The sequence below is a fragment of the Monodon monoceros genome, unplaced genomic scaffold (assembly GCF_005190385.1).
Source record: "Monodon monoceros isolate NGI ecotype Baffin Bay Population unplaced genomic scaffold, NGI_Narwhal_1 Super_Scaffold_6, whole genome shotgun sequence".
In the NCBI taxonomy this organism is placed as follows: Eukaryota; Metazoa; Chordata; class Mammalia; order Artiodactyla; family Monodontidae; genus Monodon; species Monodon monoceros.
The window spans coordinates 27,671,928-27,684,537 of NW_021703783.1; the positions used below are offsets into that span (position 1 = coordinate 27,671,928).

Below are 12,610 nucleotides of genomic sequence, written 5' to 3' on the forward strand. Positions count from 1 at the left end.
TATAATACATTTTCAAATCACAAAGAAACCAGTCTAATCATAACTGGTAAAATATTCAAATTACTAGAGGGTAATGAAAAATTTTCCTGAATGTTAGATATCATTGAAAAAACCCTGTAGAATAAAAAGCAACCCCTAAACTCCATATTCTTCTCCAAGAAATTGGCTTAAGCGTTCAATTCTATAACAAAATACTTTAGTTTCATAATTTTAGCTTTCCACAAACATATAAATCATCCATTCTATTAAGGCAATAATATAATTTTAGGAAAAGTAAAGAGGAAATGTTTCTATGAAGCTGAAAATCATTCATTATAAATATCAAAAAAACATTAAATGCCTATAAAGTTACACATTATTATTGAGAATAAAAAATCAAATCAATTTTTTGATTACCAAAATATTTAACTGTTTATCAATTTAATATGAATATCTGAGAAAAACTGATAAAGTCATAGTTATAATAGCCTTAAAATTCATAAAAGATAAATCTACCTGCCATCTTCATTACTTCGATAAAATACAAGAAAAGGATCTGATTTTCCAAAGAAGTCCTTCTTGTCCAATTTGTTCGCACAAAATTGCATCAGAACAGCATCCTACAAACAAAATTAATAAAACAGCTCAAAACCTGGGTGAAGGAGAGGGAGAAGATGGCGGAAGAGTAAGACGTGGAGATAACCTTTCTCCCCACAGATACATCAGAAATACATCTACATGTGAAACAACTCCTACAGAACACCCAATGAACACTGGCAGAAGACCTCAGACCTCCCAAAAGGCAAGAAACTCCCCACGTACATGGGTAGGGCAAAAGAAAAAAGAATAAACAGAGACAAAAGAGTAGGGACAGGGGCTTCCCTGGTGGCGCAGTGGTTGAGAGTCTGCCTGCCAATGCAGGGGACACGGGTTCATGCCCTGGTCTGGGAAGATCCCACATGCTGCGGAGTGGCTAGTCCCGTGAGCCATGGCTGCTGAGCCTGTGAGTCCGGAGCCTGTGCTCCGCAACTGGAGAGGCCACAACAGTGAGAGGCCCACGTATCACACACACACAAAAAAAGAGTAGGGACAGGTCATGCACCAGTGGAAGGGAGCTGTGAAGGAGGAAAGGTTTCCACACACTAGGAAGCCCCTTCCCGGGTGGAGACTGCGGGTGGTGGAGGGGGGAAGCTTCGGAGCCACGGAGGAGAGCACAGCAACAAGGGTGCAGAGAGAAAAGCGGAGAGATTTCCGCACAGAGGATCGGAGCCGACCAGCACTCACCAGCCCGAGAGGCTTGTCTGCTCACCACTGGGGTGGGCGGGGGCTGGGAGCTGAGGCTCGGGCTTCGGTCAGATGGCAGGGAGAGGACTGGTGGCGGCAACACAGCCTGAAAGGGTTAGTGCACCACGGCTAGCCGGGAGGGAGTCCAGGAAAAAGTCTGGACCTGCCGAAGAGGCAAGAGACTTTTCTTCCCTCTTTGTTTCCTAGTGCGGGAAGACAGGGGATTAAGAGCGCTGCTTAAAGGAGCTCCAGAAATGGGCGCGAGCCATGGGTAACAGCGCAGACCCCAGAGATGGGCATGAAATGCTAAGGCCGCTGCTGCTACCACCAAAAAGCCTGTGTGCAAGCACAGGTCACTTTCCACACCTCCCCTACCGGGAACCCGTGCAGCCCGCCCCTGCCAGGGGCCCGTGATCCAGAGAAAACTTCCCCGGGAGAACACATGCATGCCTCAGGCTGGTGCAAGGTCATGATGGCCTCTGCCGCCGCAGGCTTGCCCCGCACTCTGTGCCCCTCCCTCCCCCTGGCCCGAGTGAGCCAGACCCCTGAATCGCTGCTCCTTTAACCCTGTCCTGTCTGAGTGAAGAACAGACGCCCTCCGGTGACCTACACGCAGAGGCGGGGAAAAATCCAAAGCTGAACCCTGGGAGATGTGTGAACAAAGAAGAGAAAGGGAAATTTCTCCCAGCAGCCTCAGGAGCAACGGATTAAATCTCCACAATCAACTTGATGTGCCCTGCATCTGTGGAACACCTGTATAGACAATGAATCATCCCAAACTGATGAGGTGGACTTTGGGAGCAAAATATATTACTTTTTCCCCTTTTCCTCTTTTTGTGAGTGTGTATGTGTATACTTCTGTGTGAGATTTTGTCTGTATAGCTTTGCTTTCACCATTTGTCCTAGGGTTCTGTCTGTCCTTTTTTTATTGTTGTTTTTACTTAAAAAAATTTTTTTTCTTAATAATTATTTTTTATTTTAATAACTTTATTTTATTTTATATTACCTTATTTTATTTTATTCTCTTTTTTCATACTTTCTAATTTCTCCCTTTTATTCTGAGCCGCGTGGATGAAAGGCTCTTGGTGCTGTACCCAGGAGTCAGTGCTGTGCCTCTGAGGAGGAGGAGCCAACTTCAGGACACTGGTCCACAAGAGATCTCCCAACTCCACATGATATCAAACAGCGAGAGTCTCCCAGAAATGTCCATCTCAACACCAATGCCCAGCTTCACTCAACAACCAGCAAGCTACAGTGCTGCACACCCTATGCCAAACTACCAGCAACACAGGAACACAATGCCACCAATAAGCAGAAAGGCTGCCAAAAATCATAATAAAGCCACAGACACCCCAAAACACATGACTAGATGTGGATTGGCCCACCAGAAAGACAAGATCCAGCCTCATCCACCAGAACACAGGCACTAGGCCTCTCCACCAGGAAGCCCACACAACCCACTGAACCAACTTTAGCCACTGGGGACAGACACCAAAAACAACAGGAACTATGAACCTGCAGCCTGCAAAAAGGAGACCACAAACACAGTATGATAAGCAAAAGGAGAAGACAGAAAAACACACAGCCAATGAAGGAGCAAAATAAAAACCCACCAGACCTAAAAAATGAAGAGGAAAGAGGCAGTCTACCTGAAAAAGAATTCAGAATAATGCTAGTAAAGATGATCCAAAATCTTGGAAACAGAATGGAGAAAATAAAAGAAACATTTAACAAGGACCTAGAACTAAAGAGGAAACAAGCAATGATGAACAACACAATAAGTGAAATTGAAAACAGGCTAGAAGGGATCAAAAGCAGAATAACTGAGGCAAAAGAATGGATAAGAGACCTCGAAGATAAAATAATGGAATAACTACTGCAGAGCAGAATTAAAAAAAAGAGTGAAAAGACCTGAGGACTGTCTCAGAGATCTCTAGGACAACATTAAATGCACCAACATTCGAATTGTAGGGGTCCCAGATGAAGAAGAGAAAAAGAAAGGGACTGAGAAAATATGTGAAGAGATTACAGTTGAAAACTTCCCTAATATGGGAAAGAAAATAGTTAATCAAGTCCAGGAAGCACAGAGAGTCCCATACAGGATAAATCCAAGGAGAAACATGCCAAGACACATATTAAGCAAACTGTCAAAAATTAAATACAAAGAAAACATATTAAAAGCAGCAAGGTAGGGCTTCCCTGGTGGCGCAGTGGTTGAGAGTCCGCCTGCCAATGCAGGGGACACGGATTCGTGCCCCAGTCTGGGAGGATCCCACATTCTGCGGACTGGCTGGGCCCGTGAGCCCTGGCTGCTGAGACTGGGCATCCGGAGCCTGTGTTATGCATGGGAGAGTCCACAACACTGAGAGGCCCGCATACAGGAAAAAAGTAGCAAGGTAAAAACAACAAATAACACACAAGGGAATCTCCATAAGGTTAACAGCTGATCTTTCAGCAGAAACTCTGCAAGCCAGAAGGGACTGGCAGGACATATTTAAGGACAAAAATCTAAAACCAAGATTTCTCTACCCAGCAAGGATCTCATTCAGATTTGAGGGAGAAATAATAACCTTTACAGACAAGCAAAAGCTGAGAGAGTTCAGCACCACCAAACCACCTTTACAACAAATGCTAAAGGAACATCTCTAGACAGGAAACACAAGAGAAGGAAAAGACCTACAATAATAAGCCCAAAACACTTAAGAAAATGGGAATAGGAACATACATATCGATAATTACTTTAAACATAAATGGATTAAATGCTCCCACCAAAAGACACAGATTGGCTGAATGGATACAAAAACAAGACCCATATATATGCTGTCTACAAGAGACCCACTTTAGACCTAGGGACACATACAGACTGAAAGTGAGGGGATGGAAAAAGATATTCCATGCAAATGGAAATAAGAAGAAAGCTGGAGGGCTTCTGTGGTAGTGCAGTGGTTGAGAGTATGCCTGCCAATGCAGGGGACATGGGCTCGTGCCCCGGGCTGGGAAGAACCCACATGCTGTGGAGTGGCTGGGCCCATGAGCCATGGCCGCCGAGCCTGTGCGTCCGGAGCCTTTGCTTTGCAACAGGAGAGGCCACAACAGTGAGAGGTGTGCGTACAGGAAAAAAAAAAAGATGGAGTAGCAATTCTCATATCAGACAAAATAGACTGTAAAATAAAGACTATTAGAAGAGACAAAGAAGGACACTACATAATGATCAAGGGATTGATCCAAGAAGAATACATAACAATTGTAAATATTTATGCACCCAACATAGGAGCACCTCAATACATAAGGCAAATGCTAACAGCCATAAAAGGGGAAATCGACAGTAACAAAATCATATTAGGGGACTTTACCACCCCACTATCACCAACAGACAGATCATCCACAATGAAAATAAACAAGGAAACACAAGCTTTAAGTGATACATTAAACAAGATGGACTTAATTGATATTTATAGGACATTCCATCCAAAAACAACAGAATACACTTTTTTCTCAAGGGCTCATGGAACATTCTCCAGGACAGATCATATCTTGGGTCACAAATCAAGCCTTGGTAAACTTAAGAAAATTGAAATCATATCAAGTATCTTTTCTGACCACAATGCTATGAGACTAGATATCAATTATAGGAAAAGATCTGTAAAAAATACAAACACATGGAGGCTAAACAATACATTACTTAATAACGAAGTGATCACTGAAGAAATCAAAGAGGAAATCAAAAAATATGTAAAAACAAATGACAGTGGAGACACAACAACCCAAAACCTATAGTATGCAGCAAAAGCAGTTGTAAGAGGGAAGATTATAGCAATACAATCCTACCTTAAGAAACAGGAAACATCTAAAATAAACAACTTAACCTTGCACCAAAAGCAATTAGAGAAAGAAGAAAAAAAAAAAACCAAAGTTAGCAGAAGAAATCATAAAGATAAGTTCAGAAATAAATGAAAAAAGAAATGAAGGAAATGATAGCAAAGATCAATAAAACTAAAAGCTGGTTCCTTGAGAAGATAAATAAAATTAATAAACCATTAGCCAGACTCATCCAGAAAAAATGGGGGAAGAGTCAAGTGAATAGGATTGGAAATGAAAAAGGAGAAGTAACAACTGACATTGCAGAAATTCAAAAGATCATAAGAGATTACTACAAGCAACTCTGTGCCAATAAAATGGACAAACTGGAAGAAATGAACAATTCTTAGAAATGCACAACCTGCCAATACTGAACCAGGAAGAAACAGAAAATACGAACAGACTGATCACAAGCACTGAAATTGAGACTGTGATTAAAAATCTTCCAAGAAACAAAAGCCCAGGACCAGATGGCTTCACAAGCGAATTCTGTCAAACATTTAGAGAAGGGCTATCACCTGTCCTTCTCAAACTCTTCCAAAATATAGCAGAGGGAAGAAACCTCCCAAACTCATTCTACGAGGCCACCATAACCCTGATACGAAAACCAGACAAAGATGTCACAAAGAAAGAAAACTACAGGCCAATATCACTGATGAACATAGATGCAAAAATCCTCAACAAAATACTAGCAAACAGAATCCAAAAGCACATTTAAAGGATCATAAACCATGATCAAGTGGGGTTTATTCCAGGAATGCAAGGATTCTTCAATATACGCAAATCAATCAACGTGATACACCATATTAACAAATTGAAGGAGAAAAACCATATGATTAACTCAATAAATGCAGAGAAAGCTTGTGACAAAATTCAACACCCATTTACGATAAAATCCCTGCAGAAAGTAGGCATAGAGGGAACTTTCCTCAACATAGTAAAGGCCATATATGACAAACCCACAGCCAACATCGTCCTCAATGGTGAAAAACTGAAAGCATTTCCACTAAGGTCAGGAACAAGACCAGGTTGCCCACTCTCACCACTCTTATTCAACATAGTTTTGGAAGTTTCAGCCACAGCAATCAGAGAAGAAAAAGAAATAAAAGGAATCCAAATCGGAAAAGTAAAAGTAAAGCTGACACTGTTTGCAGATGACATGATACTATACATAAAGAATCCCAATGATGCTACCAGAAAACTACTCGAGCTAATCAATGAATTTGTTAAAGTAGCAGGATACAAAATTAATGAACAGAAATCTCTGGCATTCCTAAACACTAATGATGAAAAATCTGAAAGTGAAATTAAGATATCACTCCCATTTACCACTGCAACAAAAAGAATAAAATATCTAGGAATAAACCTACCTAAGGAGACAATAGACCTGTATGCAGAAAATTATAAGACACTGATGAAAGATGATACAAATAGATGGAGAGATATACCATGTTCTTGGATTGGAAGAATCCACATTGTGAAAATGACTCGACTACCCAAAACAATCTACAGATTCAATGCAATCCCTACCAAACTACCACTGGCATTTTTCACAGAACTAGAACAAAAAATTTCACAATTTGTATGGAACACAAAAGACCCCGAATAGCCAAAGCAATCTTGAGAATGAAAAACGGAGCTGGAGGAATCAGGCTCCCTGACTTCAGACTAAACTACAAAGCTACAGTAATCAAGACAGTATGGTACTGGCACAAAAACAGAAAGATAGATCAATGGAACAGGGTAGAAAGCCCAGAGATTAACCCACGCACATATGGTCACCTTATCTTTGATAAAGGAGGCAGGAATATACAGTGGCAAAAGGACAGCCTCTTCAATAAGTGGTGCTGGGAAAACTGGACAGGTATATGTAAAAGTATGAGATTAGAACACTCCCTAACACCATACACAAACATAAGCTCAAAATGGATAAAGACATAATGTAAGGCCAGACACTATCAAACTCTTAGTGGAAAACATAGGCAGAACACTCTATGACACAAATCACAGTAAGATCCTTTTTTACCCACCTCCTAGAGAAATGGAAATAAAAACAAAAATAAACAAATGGGACCTAATGAAACTTAAAAGATTTTGCATAGCAAAGGAAACCATAAACAAGACCAAAAGACAACCCTCAGAATGGGAGAAAATATTTGCAAATGAAGCAACTGACAAAAGGACTAATATCCAAACTTTACAAGCAGCTCAATAACAAAAAAGCAACCCAATCCAAAAATGGGCAGAAGACCTAAATAGACATTTCTCCAAGGAGAATATACAGAGTGCCAACAAACACATGAAAGAATGCTCAACATCATTAATCATTAGAGAAATTCAAATCAAAACTACAATGAGATATCATCTCACACCAGTCAGAATGGCCATCATCAAAAAATCTAGAAACAATAAATGCTGGAGAGGGTGTGGAGAAAAGGGAACACTCTTGCACTGCTGGTGGGAATGTAAATTTATACAGCCACTATGGAAAACAGTATGAAGGTTCCTTAAAAAACTACAAATAGAACTACCATACGACCCAGTAATCTCAGTACTGGGCATATACCCTGAGAAAACCATAATTCAAAAAGACTCATGTACCAAAATGTTCATTGCAGCTCTGTTTACAATAGCCAGGACATGGAAGCAACCTAAGTGTCCTTCATCGGATGAATGGATCAAGAAGATGTGGCCCATATATACAATGGAATATTACTCCACCATAAAAAGAAACGGAATTGAATTGTCGTGAGTTGGATGGACCTAGAGTCTGTCATACAGAGTGAAGTAAGTCAGGAAGAGATATATATCTGCTAACAGATATATATGGAATCTAAGGGGGAAAAAAAAGTTCATGAAGATCCTAGGGGTAAGATGGGAATAAAGACACAGAGCTACTAGAGAATGGACTTGAGGATATGGGGAGAGGGAAGGGTAAGCTGTGACAAAGTAAGAAAGTGGCATGGACATATATATACTACCAAATGTAAAATAGATAGCTAGTGGGAAGCAGCCGCATGGCACAGGGAGATCAGCTCGGTGCTTTGTGACCACCTAGAGAGGTGGGATAGGGAGGGTGGGAGGGAGGGAGACGCAAGAGGGAAGCGATATGGGAATATATGTATATGTATAACTGATTCACTTTGTTATAAAGCAGAAACTAACACACCATTGTAAAGCAATTATACTCCAATAAAGATGTTAAAAATAATAACAGGTGAAAAATAACTAGAAACTGCAGATCACAAGCAAGTCTTGACAAGAAAACAAATTTTTCCATTTTAATACAAATGGCCAAATGTGGGAGAATTCCAGACAACATAAAATTGTTTTTAAAGGACTATAAGACTAAAAAATTGACTCCTGGAAGTTTTTGTTCTAGTCACAGAATCATTACTTGTTAAAACCGTTCAACATTTCCTGCCCAAGAAAAGTACTATTAAACTGGTTAATTCTATGTACCCAATATTTTAATACAAGATGTTTATTTGTATCTTCAGTTATTCAGGTGCATAGTTTTAGAAAGTTTTTTTTAATTTCCTAAGGAAATATTTACTAAGCATTTACTATGTATCTACCATGTATTAGATGTTGAGATTCATTAGATGATTAGATGAAGCAAAAGACAGATCCAGACTGGCAATACAGTTTGCTATCTAAAGGGAAATAAAGGTTCCTTCTTAATTATATAAAAGTGTACCACAATTTCTAAATAACTACATTTCAAAATAACATATTATATATTGCTTGAAGTAAAGTAAATCACTTTCATTTTCACCTGTAATTTAAATCACTTATTTATATATTATTTTGTCAAACCAATCATTTTTATCAATTTATAGACTGAAGCACTCATAACCTACATGATTTACCTTAAAGGTAAACAAGATGAGGTATCATAAATCAAGGAAGTTAAACATTATTCAATGAGGATAAGCAATATTTAAAGAGTATAAATTATATAGTAATTTAAAAATTAAAATCAGTATTTTAGATTTGTTTCGTTTTTTTAACTGAAAGGAGATGTTAACAATTTTTGAAGCAGGTGGAGGTTCAAAGTAATTCACATTAAATCAAGAAGTCAGTGTTTTAAATATTACTTAGTGAAAATGTTAATTCACCACTTCATTTTCCAGAGTTCAGAAATACTTATTAAGCATCTTCACATATATTAAAATGCCCTTAGGAGAATGTGGTTTTCCAAGAACATGGGACAAAGACATTGTTCTTTTTTTTTTAAGTGCAAATTTTTTTTATTGTTCTTGCCACAGAAATAAATCACTCCTTTAAGACATTTTTCCAAAGCACCTAAAACAAAACACAAATTACCATAAAACATTCTGAGGTACTTAAAATACATAGTAGAATCCTGAAATGTGTATATTTCAAATAAATGCTGACTAAAACTTCAAAGAGACTAAATATTATTTAAACATGAATTTTCATATGATCACTGGTAAATGTAACACCAAATTGTAGTTTTTCAAATTATATTTCATAAGGCTTGCAAAATGAATAACTGACTCAAGAGAAAAAATTTCTTTCAATGAACCAAGTGATATAAACTTGGGGAAAATGTTTTTTGTAATTACTCAGGTTAATAACTTAGGAGAGATTCCACCTCTATCAAACACAAAACAAGTCTAATTTCTGGGGAAAAAACAAGCATTTACTACTTCTAGAAATATACAAGCATCATTACATTTGGTTTTTTTTTTGTTTTTTTTTAACTCTTATGCTTAATGACACCCTGAGAGAATTTTAAGACCTTTCTTTAATACTCCACACCAGTGCAACAAACTTCCTATTGAAGAAATCCACTTAAATGTTCAGAGGCATTTCTAACAAGTTCAAATCAAACTTGTTTCTCCAGTAATTTTTCCCAACTCAATAAGTGACTCATCATCCACCCAAAGTGCTCAAGGAAGTTGTCCTTGACTCTTCCATTTCCTGACCTTTTATCCAATCAATCATCAAGCTGCATAATTCTATCTCTAAAAAATTTCTCAAATCTTCAATCCAGCTACACAGGCACCATCTTAGTCCAAGCCAACCTCTTCTCTCACCTGGACATGCACATTGGCATTTATTCCTTTCTCCCTCTTCCACCTATCCAATCCATAGATCCACCTTCTTGGACCTATCCAATCGATTCTCCATTCAGCAGAGAGAGTAATGGACTTAAAACATCAAAGAAATTAATTTTGTTCATAACTTAAAATTACTCAAGGCTTTCCCTTGCATTTAGGATAAACACAGAATCTTTAACATTGTCTACAAAAGCCCAACACCAAACAAACTCTGAGCAGCCTTTTCCACCATTATCTGGCAAAGTTTTAGCTCAATCATTCCCCCACTCCCATCCCCTTGCTAACTAACACACACCAGGCACACTCTTTCCCTCTTTGGGCCCTATACAAGCTGTGTGCTCTGTTGGAAATCTTACCCTTTGGCTGACAAACCATTACTTGGGTCTAAGCTAAAATGCGATTTTCTCAAAGAGTCCCGGAGTTACCTCCACCCAATATAAATTATGATTCTCCATGGTACGCTCTCATATTTATCACTTAGAACACATCTTGAAATATTTACCTATACAGTCATCTGATTAATGCCCGTCTTTTCCACAAACTACATGTTTTTTAGAGAAAAGGACAAGGGCTGCTTGTTGTTGGTTTTTCTTGCCATTGTATTCCAAGCTTCCTTTCCAGGGACTAGCACGTTATACATTTTGTGAATATTTTTGAATCAATCAATCAGAATGAAAAATATTCTTTGCGGACAATTTCAAGCTACCTTAAAAATACTGAGTGAAGAAACATTTCCAATATGACTTCAAAATTACTTTAATTCTTACTCTAGAATTTGACAAGATATATCACAAAACTTGCATTTGAAATAAACTGTGGTTGAGATAATTAAGATTACCACACTGAAAATACACATTTGTATAAATTTATAATTTAGTCATTTCTCAAATATGGCCCATTTTTAATTCTGCAAAGTAACCATCTAGAGGAGATAATACTGTTGTCTATTAAGTGTGCATAGCATTATGTCTAAGAAAGCAATGTACATACTTTAATTTAAAAATACTCAACTGCTAAAAATGCTAACTATCATTTGAGCCTTCAGTGAGTCACAATCTTTTTGTTGGTGGAGAGTCTTGCCTCGATGTTGACGGCTGCTGACTGATCAGGGTGGTGGTTGTTGAAGGTTGGGGTGGCTGTAGCGATTTCTTAAAATAAGACAATGAAATTTGCCCCATCAATTGCTTTGTCCTTTCAGGATTGATTTCTCTGTAGCATGCAATGCTGTTTGATAGCATTTAACCCATAGTTAGAACTTCTTTCAAAATCAGAGTCGACCCACTCAAACCCTGCTGTGGCTTTGTCAACTAAGCTTATGTAATACTCTAAATCCTTTGTTGTCCTTTCAACAATCTTCACAACATCCTCACCAGTAGATTCCATCTCAAGAAACCACTTTCATTACTCATCCATAAGATGCAGCCTGTCATCCGTTTAAGTCTTATCATGAGATTGCAGCAATTCAGTCACATCTTCAGGCTCCACTTACTCTTCTAATTCTATTGCCATTTCCACAACATCAGCAGTTACTTCCTCCACTGGAGTCTTAAACCCCTCAAAGTCATCCATCTGTGAGGGTTGGAATCAACTTCTTCCAAACTCCTGTTAATGTCGATATTTGGGCTTCTCCCTACGAATGTTCTTAACGTCATCTAGAATGGTGAATCCTTTCCAGAAGGTTTTCAATTGACGTTGCCCAGATACATCAGAGAAATCACTATCTGTGGCAGCTGTGGCTTTAGGAAATGTATTATTTCTTAAATAACAAGATTTGAAAGTCGAATTTACTCCTTGAGCCTCAGGTTGAAGAATGAGTGTTGTGTTAGCAAGCATGAAAGCAACATCAATCTTGTACATCTCCATCAGAGCTCTTGTGTGACCAGGTGCATTGTCAATGAGCAATAATGTTTTTGTTTTGTTTTGTGTTTTTAACTTATTTTTGTATTGGAGTATAATTGCTTTGCAATGTTGTGTTAGTTTCTGCTGTACAATAAAGTGAATCAACTATATGTATACCTATATCCTGTCATTCTTGGACCTCCCTCCCACGCCCCACCCCCATCCCACCCATCTAGGTCGTCACAGAGCACTGAGCTGAGCTTCCTGTGCTTTACAGCATGTTCTCTCTAGCTATCTACTTTACACATGGTAGTGCATATATGTCAATCCTAGTCTCCCAATTGGTCCCATCCTCCCCTTCCCCCCATGTCCACATGTCTGTTCTCTACGTCTATGTCTCTGTTCCTGCCCTGCAAATAGGTTCAGCTGTACCATTTTTCTAGATTCCACATATATGTGTTAATATATGATATTTGGGGTTTTTTTCTGGCTTACTTCACTCTGTATGACAGACTCTAGGTCCATCTATGTCTCTACAAATGACCTGATTTAATTCCTTT

The 12,610-nt window shown here is 38.7% G+C and overlaps 1 protein-coding gene across 3 annotated transcripts in view; it reads right to left on the minus strand.

Moving 5' to 3' along the window:
* Positions 1 to 12,610, minus strand: part of CPNE8 (copine 8) — a 310,582-nt gene that overhangs the window by 137,399 nt on the left and 160,573 nt on the right. For all 3 annotated transcript variants that reach the window (XM_029205052.1, XM_029205053.1, XM_029205054.1), the window contains exon 8: positions 496 to 599. In XM_029205052.1, coding sequence (XP_029060885.1) covers positions 496 to 599 — 104 coding nt within the window. The remainder of the gene's footprint in view (positions 1 to 495; positions 600 to 12,610) is intronic.